Here is a 19,166-nt window from a genome sequence, read left to right as displayed (position 1 = left end):
CACATAACAACAACGACAACATCTTGTCATTGGAGAGCTTTGGTGGCCTTGTGGCAAGAAGCTGTGCTGCAATCCTGAAGGCACATGGCTTGATATGCAGCCTCCTCCCTTGCAATTAACTGCCTCTGAAAATGAAGGGTAGGTTCTGACTATACGGTACAAAACAACAACCTGTCATTACTTGCAGTGCAAGAAAGCTTCACCTCTGTCAGCAGCTTATTTCCTTGCAACTTTTCCCCCTTGGCCACCTACAGCTACTTCTTCTTTTACTACAGCTACATCCTCTTTTTATTTCCTTGCTTTCCTTCCAAAGAAGAGTTCACTCAGCATTTGCATTGTGGTAACTACTATAAGGAGTGTTGGACATCTAGAAAGATTTTCGAGAGTAAGTCTTCAACACATTAGTTAACACTGTCCTCACTGAGGTTTTCTTTCCCAGTTGGTGACCATAATGCTATTTTTATAATAGGAAACACGGCGTGATTTAAAATCAGGAAATATGTGCACCAGAGTTGTTTCCTTTCTCTATACATATTTCTTTAGTATGCTGAGCAAATAATTCTAGAAACTAAGACTATAAAAAGAATTATTTTACATTAGGGCTGGAGGAAGAATCATCAACAATCTGCATTACACAGATGACACAACCTTGCAGAAACTCAGGAAGATTTGCAGCACGTACTGCAGATCAAAGACTACAGCCTTCAACATGAGGTACATCTCAACATCAAGAAAACAAAAGTCTTCACTGAACCAATAGGCAACATCATGATAAATGGAGAAAAGATTGAAGTTGGCAATGATTTAATTTTACATGGATCCACAATCAACACTTATGGAAGCAAAAGTCAAGAAATCATCCTAAGATATGTTGCATCAGGAAAATCTGTTGCCAAGGACTTTGCAACGTGCTAAAGAAAAATTTAAACAGCAAACCAAATTATTTTCAATTGCTTATTGTGCACCTGAAAATTGGACAATGAATAAGTCTGACTGAAGACGTTTTGATGTCTTTAAATTGTGGTGTTAGAGAATATTGTATGTTATATAGAATATGAAAAAACTGAATATACCAAAAGAACAAACAGGTCTGTCTTAGAGGAAGTGCAAACAGAGTGTTCCTTAAAGGTAAGGATAGTGAAACTATCTTTAGACATGTTATAAGGAGGGGCCAGTCTGTGGAAAAAGACATCACGCTAGGAAAGTAGATCAGCAAAAGGGAGGAAGACCTTCAAGAAGATGGATTGACATATTGATTGTGACAATGGGTTTTAGCATGTTAGGTATTGTGGGGATGGATCAGGATAGGCGGAATCTGTTCTTTATAGGGTCACTATAAATCATAGTTGACTAGACTGCATTCAGAAAAACCAATAAGATTTTTAAGTTTAACTTGGATTTTAAATTTAACTTTTGAAAAGGAATGTTTCTTTGATGTGTCTTGCCCTCTTTATTCTCCTTCTTACTCTCCTTGCTGTTGAGTAGGAACTGGCTCAGAGTTGACCGTGTTGTGGTTTTCTGAAGCTGTGAATCACATGGGAGATTGCTCATCTTTCTCCTGCAGAGTTGTTGATGGATTTGAACCATTGGAGAGTTTGGGTTTAACAGTGTTTCCTGTTCATTACAGACCTATCAGAGCTCCCTTTCTTCTTACACTTTATTATTTCCTACAAGCCTTCAGATTTTGTTTCTTAAATTGTATTGATAGCATCCTAGCTAGTAACCCTTAGCCTCCCTTCAGGAAGCACATGCCCTTCCATTGCTAGAAGTGCTGTAGACCATGGCTGTCAGCCCCTTCGGGGATTGCCTCAACTGCAGAAACTTTCCTAAGTTAGGGGGTTAAGCCCTTCCTATGAATACCCACATCAAATGACTAATTAAGGCAGATGTGGAAGGTTGTTTCTGTTGTTGTTAAGTGCCATCGAGTATGACTTATAGTGACCCTATGAAAAACAGACCTGACTCCTTTCCTACCCTGTGCTATCCTCATCATCTCTGACACAATTGAGTCCATTGCTGCAATCACTGTTTCAATCCATCTCATCAAGAGGAGGGTGTCCTCCTCTCTTTAACTGACCCTCTACCTTTCCAAGTGTGATGTCCCTTCCCAAGGAATAGCTTTGCGTAGCAACATGCCCAGAGTATGAGAGATGAGACTTCACCATCTTTGCTCCCAAGGAGCACTCTGTTTGCACCCTTTCCCTACACATATCTGTCTGTTCTTGTGGCAGTCCATGGGATATTCAGTGCTTTTCAATACCACAACTCAAAAGCATCAGTTGTTCTTCTGTCATCCTTATTCATTGTTTAACTCTCAGATGTGTCACAAGTGATTGAAAAGACCTGAATGGAAATGAAAATGGAAAATGGCCTGAATTAGGTGCACCTTAGTCTTAAGACTGACATCATTGCTCTTCAGTATTTTGGAAAGGTCCTTGACAGTAGTCTTGACAGCCAGCCTAGTGGTAAGGAACTGCATTGCCAAACCAAAGGCTTATGGTTCAAATACACCAGCTGCTCCATGGTAGAAATATGGGCAGTCTCCTCCCCTGTGGATTTTTTTTTATTCTGACAAAACTCTGGAGGGTTAACTATGAGTTGACTGGATGGTACATAACAACAGCATAATGACATGGAAGGAAGCTATTAAATACCCTGACAACTTAGGCCTAAAGTAGAAAACTCTAATATACTTCTTTAGCTCCAGAGCTTACCTGGAGCCACCACTGGTCTCATTATGCTTGTGTAGCAGGCTGATTCTGCTTCGCAGGTACTGAGATATAGGAAGTCTCTAGGTGTACTACCCCAATGTGCCAAATCTCATCTAAGCTATGTGAATAAACAATGCTGATAATGAATATAAGTCCATTCTACTGTTTAACCTTCCATCCATGCAATTTCTTTTCAAGGAAGGCAGTTTGAAAGATATCCATCACCAGCTTCAAGGGAGAAAGTTCGGTAATCTCTTCCTCTTTGATTTATAGTCTCAGAAATATGATGGAAGTTCAGCTATAAATTGGTTCTGACTCAACGGCAATGAATTTTTAAAATATAATTTTCCTTACTCAATTGTTAATTATACTTCTGAATAGTTTCTTTCTAGATATATATTTACATACCTTTGTTGTTGTTAAGTGCCGTTGACTTATTGTGACCCTATGAATGAAAGACCAGAACACTTGTATAACTTTCATCGTTTCTCCATGTTCCTAGAGTTTCTGGAGGCAAGCTATTTCAGAAGTGGATGCCACTTCTACTTCCAAGCTTGTTTTAATTGAGGAGGAGCTCCACCAAACACCAGTAACCATGAGTAAGCATTATTGCATTTGATACACCAGTGTCACAGTGTCTAGTATCACAGCAACCACAAATTACCTCTGTACAGCAAATGGACAGACCAGTGCTATACCACTTAGAAGAATATTTGACAAAAAAAAAAAACCAAACCAGGCTGGAGGGCCATAGATTAAAATCATCCAGGAGGCTGAATAAAAGCAACCCAATGGCAAGTAAACATTCCACCTTAATCTTCACCAGAACCACAAAACAAACCTCTGCAAAATCCAGCTGCTCCAACCTGGATTCCAGCCCCATACTGCTGACCAAATATGTTTTTAAATAGGAGGCCATCAACTCACACCCAACGGTGAGTAAATATTTCACCCAAACCCTTAGTATGATTAAAATCTAGAAGGAAGTTAGGGGGAAAAGAATCTTAAATTTTAAAAAACTGAATGCTCAAAATGATGTTCTAGTTTGTGTTAGTAAATCTTTTTTTTTCTTCTCCCTCTTTTATTGTGTCTATCTAATTTAAACTGATAAACATTAGCACAAATATTCTAGGTAATAATTTTCTCAAATTACCTTCTTAAAATCTTCAGTTGTGAATTGTTTAGATGCTACATAAAGCAGCCCTTCTGGATCAATGGCTTTTTTTAGAGTATGGTGTACAGTCGGGAAAAGTGGGTGACAAGGAGATGAATCATTGCAGTTAATCAGTAATCCAAATGCCTCAATAAGATTAGCTGGAATCAAACTGCAATCCTACATACAACCAAGAGGTCAAAAGCAAAGAAACTAGTTTCTTTAGCAATTTAGAATTAACATAAGTTATTATTAAAGTGGATAAGTGATTCCATAATAGGAATTTTGTGACAATCAGCTTTAAATATATCTGTTAAGTATTTTTGTACATATTATTTATTAAATAGCTTTATACATTTACATTAAAAACTAATTTCTAGTAAATAGACACTTATTTGCATTAATAAAGAACATTAATAATTTTAAATGCCTCTATGATTATTTACCACAAGTACTGGACTAAGAAAGAAGATAGGTTAATAAAAATATTTTAAAAAATACACTAAAATATGTGACTAAATTCCATGAGAAATAGTGGGTTTTTTTCCCTTTATGGTTGTCATAAATAAATTTTAAAAAGTTATCATAAATAAGCATGTAATACAACATGCCAATTTAAATGTTTTCCATAGGATATCAATTTACAGACTAAGATATGCCTACACATAATATTTCAGTTGCTTCCTGTGCATCTGAAAAATGGACAATGAATAAGGAATACTAAAGAAGAAATTTTTCTTTTAATTGTGATATTAGCATAGAATGTCCAAGATACTGTGGAATACCAAACAAACAAATGTATCTTTGAAGATATACAGCCAGAATGCTCCTTGAAAGAAATATTGTGAGTCTTTATTTCATATACTTTGAGCATGTTGTCAGGAGGGCTCTAGAAGATCATGCTTGGGAAAGTGGAGAGTCAGTGCAAAAGACCCTCAATGAAATGGAATGAAAGAGTGATCGCAGCAATAGGTTTAAGTGCAACTGAGACTGTGAGGATGAGGCCAGATTGGGTAAGGCTTTGATCTGTTGTACACAGCATTGCCATTTGTTGGGGTCAACTCAAAGGCACCTAATAACAGCAGCATGTGTCCAATTTAGTGACATTAACTTCATTTTTCATGTTGTGTAAGCTTGACCAATACCAGTTCTCTGGGAAGTCATTTAACAAAACATGCACCTTACCATCTGACCAATCAGAGTGTTTGTTTTCTGCACATTTCTTCTTGGTGATGAATCCATATCAACAAAAGACCAAAAACTACACTGAACTGGGAAAGCCATTTGCCGATCTGTATCATCCCCAGACTTCTTTCCTGGAATGTAAACTGTGATGCTTCTGCTCTCTAGGACTAAGCCAGAAGACATTGCCAATTGTTACTTGGGGAAATAACATACTGGTTTATACATCTACAAATTGATAACAAATATTATTATATAGGTCTAGTTGAAGAAGAGTATTGAATATTCCATGAAGACTAAACGAACAGGTATGTCTTGGTAAATGTGCTGTGTTCCTTGGAGGCAAAGATGATGAAGCTTAGTTTGATATGCTTTAAGGATGTTACTAAGAGAGGCCTTTCTTTGGAGAGGATGGCATTCTTGGAAAGGTGTAGGGTCAGAGAAAGAAAGGAAGACCTTCAACATAGTGACAGAGTGCATAGGAGATTGTGAGGATGGCACTGGATAGGAAGGAGGTCAGGTCTGTTGTTAATAGGGTCACTATGAGTATACTGGATGACACCCAACAACAAGAACAAACAGTAAGAAGTTATACTGCAATCCTTAAGGTATGAGGTTCATATCCGCCAGCTGCTCTGCAGGAAAACAATAGGCAATCTCCTTCTGTGTGATTAATTGCCTCTGAAAACCCACTAGAGAGTTTGCTATGGGTCAGTTCTGACTCGATAGCACACAACAACTATATGAGTGTGTAATAGAGAAATACTGGGAGTAATACTAACAGAGCAAGGAGACATAGCATGGTTCAAAACTGAGAAGGGTGTATACCAGGGATGTATCCTACCTCCCTACCTTTTCTGTAATATGCGGAACAGATTATCCAGGAGGTTGGGCTCTATGAGGAGAATATAGCATCAGGATTGGAGGTAGACTCATCAACAATCTGTGTTATGCAGATGACACAACTCTGCTTCCTGAAACTGAGGAGGACCTGGAATGCCTGCTGCAGAAGGTCAAGAACTGCAGCCTTCATTATGGATTGAAGCTCAACATCAAGAAAAAAAGATTCTCACTACTAGGCCGATTGGCAGCATCATGAAAGATGGTGAAGAGATTGAGATTGTTGACAGCTTTAGTTTGCTTGGCTCCACGGTTAACACTCTTGGCACCAGCAGCCAGGAAATAAAAATACAAATTGCATTGGGAGAGTCTGCTGTCTGAGACCTCTCCAAAGTATTGCAAAGCAATGATACTAGTCTGGAGACTAAGGTGTGTCTGCTATGCATCGGAAAGCCAGACAATGATTAGGGATAATAGAAGGAGAATTGATGCCTCTGAGCTGTGGTGCTGGAGAAGAGTGTTGAATATATCATGGACTGCTAGGAGAACAAATAGGTTCGTCTTAGAGAGGGTGAGACCAGGTTGCTCCTTGGAGGCAATGATTCTGAAACTTCATCTGACATACTCTGGACATGTTGCAAGGAGGGACCAGTCCTTGGAGAGGGACATCATGCTTAGGAGAGTGGAGGGACAGCACAAGAAAAGAATACCCTCAATGAGATGGATTGATTGAGTCCCTGGGGTAATGGGGGTAGGTGTGTCAGAAACAATAAGCTTGGCACAGGATAGAGCAGGGTTTAGGGCTATTGTACATAGGGTCACTATGAGTCACAAGTGACTTGACAGCACATAACAACAAAACAACAATATGAATGAAACATAATAGGGCAGAATAGAACTGAAATTAAACATACATTTAAAATAAAATTTATCATTTAATTATTATTCCCAGAAATAGTTCTTCTTGTGATCATTATTTACATTTAAATGGAACTGAATTAAATAGAATTTATAGTCATCCACTCAAAAGTCCAAAAAGTGGAAATATTTTACTCTCTTCCATACTGTCTCTATCCCTTTTATGCATTCAGCCTAATGATTCAACCCTATTTCTAAGATTTTACCTCCTTACAGAAAGGGCATGACTGGTCCACCACCACATGGAGACCAGATATGCCTGTTACCACCCTTCTTTCCTTTGCCAGGAGCACCAATATCACAGGTGCTTTGGTCTTGAACATACTGTCTAGCTATATCACATGGGATTTCTTAAGTTCAAGCAGAAGAGGCTGAGTGGAACTATGGTTTCTGGAGGGCAAAACACTCCTCTGTTCTTCCATTCAGGTAATTTAGACTTGAACATGGCTATCTGGCTACATTACATAGGATTTCTTAAGCTCAAGTGGAAGGCTGGGTGGAGTGTAGTTTCTGGGGGCAACAATCATCCCACTTTGAGCCAAGAGAGGAGCACCAATATACAGGTCCTTCACAAAACATTGCTATACCCTGAGACATATAGTTACAATCTAACATCCATTAAGAAAAGATACATACAAAGTCAAGAAAACAATAGTCTTCCCCAGTCATCATGAAAGAATAACTCTTCTCCTAATAAAGAAGACCCAATGAATACAACAGATAGAGAGAAGCAGTAAAAATATGTTGATGTGGAGTTATTTGAACAGCTATAGAAGAAGATGAAAATGATGGAGGAAGCAATGGAAGCCATCAAGAGAGAAAATACCCCACATATGGTGATCCAGAAGAAATACATTGATGAGGAACACTTTGAACAGCTATGGAAGAAAATAAAAAATATGGAAGAGAGAATTGATGGTATAGAAAAAGAGGTACAAGCACTTAAAAAATCATCACAAGACAGAGAGGATATAGCCATCACAATACTGGAATTAACAGAAAAACATGAAAATGGAATCCAGAATCCAGAATCCAGAATATTTTTAGACCAAACTTGTAAAAGTGTCTGACATGGTGGCGGGACAAAAAAAGTAGAACTGAAGAGATGGAACAGAGAGTCAGTGAGATGGAAGACAAAAGCCTCACTGGAAACAGAAGAAAAATCAGAGATGAGATGTAAAGAAAGTGAAAAAACCATTAGAATCTTATGAGATGGCATCAAAAGAAACAATATACGTATGATTGAAAATCCAGAACATGAGAGTGACAGGAAAGTCACTGAGAAAATAGTGGAAGAAGTACTAAAAGAAAACTTCCCAGATATATTGAAGAATGGGGTAATCCACATTTAGAAGCACAGCGAACACAAAATAGACAAGATCTAAATAGAAAACATCAAGACATATAATAGTAAAATTCTCCAAATTAAAAGATCATGATAGAATATTAAAAGCAATGTGAGAAAAACAAAGAGTCACCTACAAAGAGATTAAGCTCTGATTCCTCAGTGGAAATCGTGTGAGTTAGAAGACAATGGGATGCCATATACAGAAAGTTTAAAGAAAGCAATTGCCAGCTGATGATCCTATACCTAGCAAAGCTCTCTATCAAATATGAAGGAGAAATTAGAATCTTTGCAGAAAAGAAGAAACTTAAGGAATTTGTGAAAACAAGATCAAACTACAAGAATTTTTTTTTCAAACTACAAGAAATTTTAAGTGAAGTTACTCACATGGAGATGCCAAAGGAAAGTGGATAGATCATAATAACCAGAAACAACAGAAAAAGAAACACAGCAAAATTGCAACTGTAAAACCTGGCTTGAAAATGATCACATTTAATGTGAATGGACTAAATTCACTGATTGAGAGAAAAAAAGTAGCAAAATGGATAAAAAAAAAGCCCATTAATAGGCACATCAAGAAAATGGAAAGACAAACTCAAAATCAAAGGCTGGAAAAAATATACCAAGCAAATGGCAATCACAAAAAAGAAATACTAATCTCTGATAAAATAGACTTCAGAATGAAAACCACCATAAAAGATAAGGAAGGGCATTACATATTGATTAAAGGCACAATAGAACAGAAAGACATAGCTTTGGTCAACATTTATGCACCACACTACACTTGCAAAATACATAAAACAATGGTTAACAGAATTGAAGAAAAAAAAAGAAGCACCTTAATAGTGGTAGGAGACTTTATCAGATCACCATCACCAAAGGATAGATCAACTTAAAGGAAACTTAACAAAGATGCAGAAGATCTAATCTATACAATCAGCAACTCAACCTTGTGGATGTATTCAAGATACTGCATCCACCTAAAAATTAATTCTCTTTCTTCTCAAGTGCACATGAGACATTCTCCAGAATCACTTACATATTAGGACACAAAGGAAGCCTCAATAAATTAAAAAACAAAGTATCTTTTCAGACCACAATGCCATAAAACTAGAAATTGACCACAGGAGAGTAAAGCTTACAAAACCACCCATGTGGAAACTATATAACTCTCTGCTAGAACACAATTGGGTTATAAAAGATATAAAGAATGAAATTTAAAAGTTTCTTAAAATAAATGAAAATAAAAATACAACATACCAAAACCTCTGTGAAGCACCTAAGGCAGTCCTCAGGGTGTAGTTCACAGCAATAGGCACACATAAAAAAAGGAAGAAAGATGAAAAATAAATGCTCTAACTCAACACCTTCATCAAACAGAAAAAGAACAACAATCTAATCCTACAGCCTCTAGAAGAAAGGAAATTATAAGGACAAGAGCTAAAATCAATGAGATAGAGAAAAACAATTGAAACCATCAATAAGACCAGGAGCTGGTTTTTTGAAAGGGCTATCAAAATTGACCCACCACTTGCAAACTTAATAAAAGGAAAAAAGACACAGATAATAAAGAAATGATAGAGGTGACATCACAACAGAAACAGATGAAATTAAATAGATAATATTAGAGTACTGTGAAAAGTTATGTTGTTGTTGTTGTTGATATGTGCAGCCAAGTCACTTGTGACTCATAGCGACCCTATGTACAACAGCCCTAAACTCTGCTCTGTCCTGTGCCAATCATACTGTCTCTGACACTCCCATCCTGATTACACCAGTCACTGAATCAACCCACCTCATAGAGAGCCCTTTCCTCCTGCGCTGTCCCTCCACCCTCCCAAGCATGATGTCCCTCTCCAAGGACCGAGTCTCTCCTTACAACATGTCCAGAGTATGTTAGACGGAGCCTCAGAATCTTTGCCTCCAAGAAGCCACCCGGTTTTACCCTTTCCAGGATGAATCTGTTTGTTTTCCTAGCAGTCCATGGTACCCTCGATACTCTTCTCAAGCACCACCACTCAAAGGCATCAATACTACTTCTATCCTCCTTAGTCATTGTCCAACTCTCTGATGCATAACAAATGATTGCAAAGACCATGACCTACTGTATCAGACACACCTTAGTCTCCAGAGAGATACCATTGCTCTTCATTACTTTGGAAATGAACAAATTCCTTGAAACTCATGTCCTATCTAGATTGACACAGACATATACAGAACACTTGAACAGACCAGTCACAAAATAAAAAGTTGAACAGATCATAAAATGACTTCCCTATAAGTAAAATCCTGGAACAGAGGGCTCCACGGTTGAAGTCTACCAAATATTCAGAGAAGATCTATCACCACTTTTACCTGAAGTAAAAGAAGGAACATTTGAAGAGTGATTTTATGAAGCAAACATAACCCTAATACTAAAACCAGGGAAAGGTATTACCAAGAAAGAAAACTACAGACAAATTAGTATCTCTCATGAATATAGGTGCCAAAATCCTTAAAAAAATCCTAGCTAATTGAATACAGAAGCACATAAAAAAATTCATCATGACCAAGTGAGATTCATATACAAAGTATACAAGGATGGTTCAACAAAAGAAAACAACATAATTCACCACATTAATAAAGCAAATAACAAGAGCCATGGGATTTTAACAATTGATGCAAAAAAGGCATTTGACAAAATCCAACACCACTTCCTGATACACTCAGTAAAATAGGAATAGAAAGGAATTTTCTCAACATAGTGAAAAGTATATATGCAAAACTAAGAGCCAACATCATTCTCAATGGAGAAAGACTAAAAGAATTTTCCATGCTTTTATTTTAATTGCTGTGATTTGAGTGAAAATTTACAGAACAAAATGGTTTTCCATTAAACTTTTCTTACAGCTTTTTGTTTTATGACATGAATTACATTACCCACAATGGAACCACACTAGTTCAGCTTCCTCACTGTCATTTTCATTTCCATTAATACTTCTATCTTACCACTTCTCACCTGGCCAAATGCTACCTTTTTGATTGCCTATAGTTGATTATTTTAAAGAGTGGGTACCCCTTCAGTGTTATTGTTTACCCTATTGTTATTGTTGTTAGGTGCCAGCAAGTCAAGTACAACTCACAACGACCCTATGAGCAAAAGATCTGAACTCAGTCCTGTGCAGTAGTCACCCTGTCAATCCACCTGGTTGAGGGTCTTCCTCTCCTTTGCCTTCCCTCCACTCTTCACAAGATCAAGTTCCTTTCCAAGGAATAGATCCTCCAGCAACATGTCCAAAGTATATGAGGTAAAGCCTCATCATTCTTGCCTCCATAGAGCATTCCAGCTGCACCTTCTATAAGACATAGCTGTTTGTCCTCTTGGCCATCCATGGAATGTTCAGTGCTCTTCTTCAACATGACAGCTCAAAGGCATCAATTCTTTTTCTGTCATTCTTATTCACTGTACAGGTCTCAGATGCATAGCTAGTAATCGGAAAGACTATGGCCTGAATCAGATGCACCTTAGTCCTCAAACTGACATCAATACTCCTCAATAATTTGGAAAGGTCCTTAACTACAGATTTTCCCATGGCAATGCTTCTTATTTCCTGACTGTTTGTACCAAAGATGTTAATTGTGGATCCTAGAAAGATGAACCTATTGACAGTTTCAATCTCCTCCCCATCCATCATGACATTGCCTATTGGTCCAGTGGTAAGAATCTTGGTTTCTTGATATTGAGATGCAGTCCATACTGAAAGGCTGCATTCCTTGATCTCCTGAAACAAGTGCTTCAAGTCCTCCTCACTTTCATAAAGTTAGGTTGTGTCAGCTGCATAATACAGATTATTAACGAGTCTCCCTCCAATCCTGATGCCACATTCCTCTTCATAGAGTCCAGCTTCTTGGATAATTTGCTCAGCATGTAGGTTGAACAGGTATGGAGATAGACTAAAACCCTGACGCATTCCCTTCTCAATTCCAAACCATTCAGTGCTCCCTAGCTCTGTTCGCACAACAGCCTCCTGCTCCTTATGAGCACAATCAAGTACTTTGGGATTCCCTTTCTTCTCAATGTCATGATCCACACAGTCAAACCATAGTCAACAAAGCACAAATAGAGATTCTTCTGGTATTTCTTACTTTCAGCCAGAATCCATCTGACATCAGCAATGATATCCCTGGTGCCATGGCCTCTTCTAAATCCTACTTGAAATTCTGGCGATTACCTATCTATGTCCTGTTCCAGCCATTTTTAATGATCTTCAGCAATATTTTGCTTGCATATGATATCAATGATGTTGTTCAATAATTTCCACATTCAGTTGGATCACCCTTCTTGGGAATAGGAACAAATATAGACCTCTTCCAATCCGTTGGCCTGCCAGCCATCTTCCAAATTTCCTGGCATAGACTACTGAGTACATCCAAGGCTGCATCTGTTAATTGAAACAAGTCAACTGGTATCCTATCAATTCTTGGGCCCTTATTTTTTGCCATTGCCTTCAATGAAGTTCCCACTTGCTCTTTCATTAACATTGGCTCCTGTTCATATGTACTTCCTGAAATTTTTCAGTGTCAATCAGTTCTTTCTGGTACAGTGACTGTGTATTCCCTCCATCTTTTTTTTATGTTTTCTGGGTCATTCAATATATTGTCATAGTATCTTTCAACATTGCGACATGAGACTTCAATTTGTTTTTCAGTTCTTTCATCTTGAGATATGCAGAGTGAGTTCTTCCCTTTTTATTCTCCAATTTCAGCTCTCTGCACATTCCATTATAATACTTTGCCTTGTCCTTCCAAGCTGCCCTTTGAAATCGTCTGTTCAGTTCTTTCACTTCGCCATGTTTTCCTTTAATTTGACTTCTTGATCTTCAAGTGCAATCTTTAGAGTCTCTTCTGACGTCCAGTTTGACTTTTTCTTTCTCCTCCATTTTGTAATGACCTTTTGCTTTCTTCATGAATGATATTCTTTATATCATCTTACAACTCATCTGGTTTTCTATCAAACCTATGCTTTAGATGATCATGAAATTCCAATGGAAATGATTCAAGATCATATATTGGTTCCTGTGAACTTATTTTCATTTTCTTTGGCCTCAGTTTGAACTTTCACAAGAGTAATTGATGATCTGACCCACAGTCTGCCCAAGGCCTAGTTTTCACTGCTGATACGAGTTTCTCCAATGATTTCTTCCACAGATGTAGTCAGTCTGATTCCTATGCAGCCCATCAGGTAAAATGTACTTTTAAAGTCATCTTTTGTGTTTTTTAGAAAAAAGTACTTGCAATTAATAAATCATTGTATATATAAAATTCAGTCATTCTATTTCCAGCTTCACTCCTATCGCCAAGCCCATATTTGCTAACAACTGTTCCTTCTTCACTATTTCCTACTTTTGCATTCCAGTCATCAATTATCATTAATGCATCCTGATTGCATGTTCTATTTCAGACTGCAAAATTTAGTAAAAATTTTCAATTTCTTCCTCTTTGGCACTAGCATATACTTGAATGATAGTCATGTTCACGGGTCTTCTGTATGGATATTACCTTATCTTGTATTTCAAGATAGAACTTGAAATTGACTTTTTGACTATGAATGCAACACCATTCTTCCTGTTTATTCCCTGCATAGTATAACATATGATTATCTGATTCAAAGTGGTCATAGCTGGTTCATTACATCTCACTAATGCCTAGCAAGTCGATATTCATTGTTAAGTTAGTGGACTTGGGAAGGAATCAGAGAGGACAAGAGAAAGCTTAATGTAGCTTTATTAAAGGGGGGAGGAGGCTAATAGGGGAGCTCCTGGGTGAGGTTCCTCATTCTGAAGATGCAGAATGGGGAAGTCACACTGTGAACTTATTGGGGAGGGTTTTTATAACAGAGTCTTTAGGGAGAGACATTCCATTGTGATTTATGGTTCATCTGTTAGTTCTGCTAGGCAGACAAGGCCATTCACTCTTTTTATTAGCATTTGAATTCTTCATTCTCCCCCTTGGCTCCTCTGTCCAGACCTAACATTCATGTGTTCCATTTAATTTTTAACAATTTCCAGTTTTCCAACAATCTATTTATATTCCATGTACCAATTGTTAAATGATGTTTGTTATTGATTTTCCTCATTTCAACTGACTTCCAGTCTGGGCTTTACCACTATACTACTATAACTATCCTCTTCGTTTAGCGTTCATAGGGTTTTCAAAAGCCTTTTATTTAGGAAGTAGATTTCCCAACCTGCTTCTTAGTCTGCAGTAAATCAGGGAGATCCACCAAACCCCATGCACAATGGGAAAACCTTTTGGAATCTGACACATCAGTGGCAAAGATTTTTATATCACAGAAATCCCAAGTGATTGTAGTACAGCAAACTGACAGACAAGTGTTGCACCACTTAGAACAATTGTTGTTAGGTGCAATCAACTCAACAGCAACTCAGAGACCCTATGAAAACTGGATCTGAACCTTGCCCTATCCTATCCCATCCTCATCATCTCTGGTGTCCTCAAGCCCATTGTTACAATCACTATGTCAGTCTATCTTGTTGAGGGTTATCGAATCTACCAGCTGCTCTATGGGAAAAGGATAGGTAATATCCCTTGCAATTAACTGCCTCTGAAAAACCCAGGGGAAGGTCAGCTATGGTTGGTTTGATTTGTCAGCAAACCACAACAACATGCTTAAATCAAGGGTTGTTTTTGGTCCTTTGTACCTTTGACAGGTCCTTGAAAGCTGACTTCTTAATGCTATAAGTCTTTTGATTTGTTTAACAGCTGGTACCAAGGGTGTTGATTGTGGATCCAGTAAGTTGAAATCATTGACATTTTTTATCTTTTCTCCATCTATGATAATGTTGCCTATTGTGAAAGAAGCAAAAATAATGTGGGAGGGGCCAAGTCTGATTTCTATCCACTTCAAAAAGGGTAACTATCCTCATCAATAATAAGCATAGCAAAAAACCAGATAACTGCTTGGTCAGACATGCCACCTTCCCTGCCCACCCCCCTGGTTCCTGCATATCTTTTTACCACTCATTCAGGTCTGGTATTTGTTGTTGACTCACAGACTTTACTCATAATTGTGGGTTTTATTAGGGAAATAGGTTGGGGAGTGGGAAAGGCAAAGAATATCACCCAGTGCAAGTCCAGGTTTAGTCCAGCAATCCCAACCTAAGTTGTTGTTATGTCCTGTTGAGTTGCCTCTGACTCATAGAGATCCTATGTATATCAGTTCTGAAAACTGCTCTGTACTGAGTCAGTCTTACTGACTCCAACATACCTACTCCCATTACCCCTACTGGTTCAATCTTCTCATCCGGGGTCTTCCTCTCCTGTGCTATCTCTCTACCCTAGTGAGCATGATGTTCTTCTCCATGGACCAGTCCTTCCTGGCCACAGAAAGAGCTTCAAAATCCTAGCCTCCAAAGAGAAGCTTGGTTTCACCTTATCCAAGACAGACCTATTTGTTTTCTTGGTGGTCCATGGTATGTTCAAGACTCTTCTCCAACAGCACAGTGCAAAGGCATCATTCATTGGTAATCCTTAGTCATTGTCCAGTTCTCTGATGCATAGCAAGTAGTTGTAATGACCATGCAAGGCACATTTACCCAATTAATGAAAGTTCAGGTTCAGTTCAGCAGACAAATGCAAGAAGCCTCTGGTTTCCTCAGTCATCTAGCAAACAAAACCTTTAAGTGTAGCACAAATAAGAGTTCCTCTGGTTGTTTCTTGCCACAGTCTCTTCACAACAGTGTCACAATCTCTTTATCTTTATATCAGGGCTACAATCTGAACCCTTTCTCCACAACCGTCATCAGGGTACCTCACAGAGTAGAAAGCTATCTCTGTCTCTTATATTCATCCCATGTCTATTGATGAATTTGCAAGACCATGTGTCCATAGTTAGGTAGGTAGAGACCATGCCCTCCTCAATTGGGGCTAATGTAATGGCTAGAAAAGCCAATTTTTAGAGTTTCTGACACCACAGCTATTGATCCAGGAGGATTTTTGTGTTTTTTGATGGTGAGATGTTGAAGCCTGTAGTCTTTGATCTTTTGCAGCTAGTGCTTCAAGTCCTCCTTTCTTTCAGCAAGCAAGGTTGTGTCATCTGCATAATACAAGTTGTTGACAAGTCTTCTCCGATCCTGATGCTGTATTTTTCTTTATAAAGTCTACCTTCTTGAGTGATTTGCTCAGAATATATGGAGAAAAGATACAGCTCTGATGCACAATTTCTTGATTTTAAACCACATGGTGTACCTTAGTTCTGTTCTTGGTCTACAGCTGACTTTTAGGGTAACAGTTCTTGATCTAGATATAGGTTTCATATGAGCACAATTAAGTTTAAGGGATTCCCATTCTTCTCAATGTTAGCCATAGTATGTTATGATCAACAAAGTAAAATGCTTTTGCATAATCAGTAACACACAAATAAACATTCTTTGGTCATTCTCTATTTTCAGCCAAGATCCATATGACATCAACAATAATAAATATTTCTGGTGCATAGTCTCTAACTGAATTGAATTTAATTTCTGACTGTTCCTTGTTGCTGTACCGTTCTACTGGTTTTCATATAATCTTCAAGAAGATTTTACTTGAGTGTGAAATTAATGATATTGTTTGATAATTTCCACATTATGTTGGATCACTTTTTGGGAACAGGAACAAATAGAGATTTCTTCTAGTCAGCTGGCCAGGTAACCGTTTTCCAAAATTTTTGGTCTTCTTCCTTCATTAACACTGGCTATGATTGCGCATTACTTCCTGAAATGATTCCGTGCCAGCCAATTCTTTTTTGGTACAGTGACTTTGTGTGTATTTCTTCCGTTTTTTGCTGGTTCCTGGATCATTCAAGATTTTGTTCATAGCATCATTCAGTACTGCAACCTGAGGACTGACTTTTGGTTTGTTGTGTGCGTGTGTGTGGTTGTTTTTTTGTTTTGTTTTGTTTTTTTACTTTAGACAATGTCAGATGAGTTCTTTCCTTTAGTTATCTAACTTCAGCTCTTTGCACATTTCAGTATTCTTTGCTTTGTCTTCTTGAGCTACTCTTTCTATCTTCTGTTCATCACTTTTACTCCACCATTTCTTATCTTTGTTCACTTTATAGACCTGTTTTTTGCTTGGTTGAAAGTTGAGCCATGAAGTGAGTTTTAGTTGATAGGTGATTAAAGGACATATCTTCAGTGTTCTGTCAGTTTCTGTAAGACACGTAAGCCTAAATTTTTATTATTTTTCCACATTTTTCACCCATTTTTCAGGGATCTTCTGTTGTGCTCCCTATCACAGTAGTCAACAGCGGTGACTGCGCACAGTTTTGGTCTGCTGGTCTCAGGGTCGTAGACGTTAGTTGTGGAAGTTGTGGGTATCAGTCTTTAAAATTTTTGTCACTCCAGTAGTAAGGACCAACTACCTAATTTGAAGTACTCAGTTAAAAATAAAAACATTAAAACTTCTTTAGCTTTTCTACAAAGATGGTGCCAAAAGCGAAGAAGGAAGCCCCTGCCCCTCCCAAAACTGAAGCCAAAGCAAAGGCATTGAAGGCCAAGAAGGCAGTCCTGAAGGGCGTCCACAGCCAAAAAAAAAAGAAGATCCACACGTCACCCACGTTCCGGCGGCCTAAGATGCTGAGACTCCGACAGCAGCCCAAATACCCCCGGAAGAGCGCTCCCAGGAGAAACAAGCTTGACCACTATGCCATCAGCAAATTTCCCCTGACCACTGAGTCAGCTATGAAGAAGACAGAAGATAACACACTTGTGTTCATTGTGGATGTCAAGGCCAACAAGCACCAAATTAAACAAGCTGTAAAGAAGCTCTATGACATTGATGTGGCTAAGGTCAACACTTTGATTAGGCCTGATGGAGAGAAGAAGGCCTATGTTCGACTTGCTCCTGATTATGATGCTTTGGATGTTGCCAACAAAATTGGGATCATCTAAACTGATTCCAGCAGGCTAATTCTAAATGTAATAAATTTTTCTCACCATAAAAAAAAGCAAAAACTTCTTTTAAAAAGTGGAGGGAAGCTGGGTAAAATACTAACTAGTAGAAATACTAATGTAGAAAATGCTTTCTTTTAAAAATATTTCATTACTCATAAAAAGTAGTAGGGGCAATCATCATTCAAATAAAGAAAAACTGAAAATATAACATTAGCATTACTTCTACCATTCATCTTTATATCATGCTCATAGTAAATGAAAATATATGAGCATTGAATGAATATTCAGATTTACTTGAATTTTGTAGCACAAACATACAAATGAATTGTTTAGCTTGAACAGTATAAATAATGTACCGAACTTTTTAATTTATTTCTTATTTGGTATATATTCAACCAACATTTTCTATGTATCACTAGCTTATTGATATGTTAAGGAAGGCCTAAAAGGAAAAGGAATTATGGGTTAACTCAGTTTTTCTCTTTCCTTTCACCACTTCAGCTTAAATGGTTGGAAAATATGATAAAGTTTTTAGGTCATTTGGGTTTCTTAGGACACTATTGCCATCTCTTAGCATGGGAAACAAATTTGTTTAGAACCAACAATGAGAACTCTTAGGGATAAGAGGTCTTATCCCCTGCGGAAATTATTCTAACTCATGGCAACCTTCTATCAGTTTCCAAGGCTGTAAAACTTAATGGGAGGAGAGCACCCATCTTTCTCCCATAGACTAGGTGGTGATTTCCAACCATCAGTCTTCTGGTTTGCAGCCCAACACACATGCACTATACCACTGCACTATACACTGAATTGAAATTGTGTCAGTGTGGAAAATGATCACTGAATGTGTCTACTACATATGGAAATTCTTTCAGACTAGAGGAATGTATGTTGTTGTTATGTGCCATCGAGTCGCCTGCGACTCATAGAGACCCTATGTACAACAGCCCTAAACTCCACTCTGTCCTGTGCCACTGGCGCTGTCTCTGACACTCACATCCCAATTATCCCAGTCACTGAATCAATCCACCTCATAGAGGGCCTTCCTCTCCTGTGCTGTCCCTCCACCCTCCCAAGCATGA

The 19,166-nt window shown here is 38.1% G+C and overlaps 1 protein-coding gene across 1 annotated transcript in view; it reads right to left on the bottom strand.

Annotated features, from left to right (window-relative positions):
- The window catches only part of MCMDC2 (minichromosome maintenance domain containing 2), a 53,380-nt gene that overhangs the window by 11,229 nt on the left and 22,985 nt on the right, over positions 1-19,166 (bottom strand). Inside the window, exons 10-11 of the mRNA XM_006880440.1 lie at positions 5,050-5,216; positions 3,865-4,044 (exon numbers count right to left, since the gene is read on the bottom strand). Of these exons, the coding sequence (XP_006880502.1) occupies positions 3,865-4,044; positions 5,050-5,216 (347 nt within the window). The remainder of the gene's footprint in view (positions 1-3,864; positions 4,045-5,049; positions 5,217-19,166) is intronic.

The sequence above is a fragment of the Elephantulus edwardii genome, unplaced genomic scaffold (genome assembly GCF_000299155.1).
Source record: "Elephantulus edwardii isolate Elephantulus edwardi_28Jun2011 unplaced genomic scaffold, EleEdw1.0 scaffold00008, whole genome shotgun sequence".
NCBI classification, from domain to species: Eukaryota; Metazoa; Chordata; class Mammalia; order Macroscelidea; family Macroscelididae; genus Elephantulus; species Elephantulus edwardii.
This window is presented reverse-complemented; position numbering and strand designations above follow the sequence as displayed.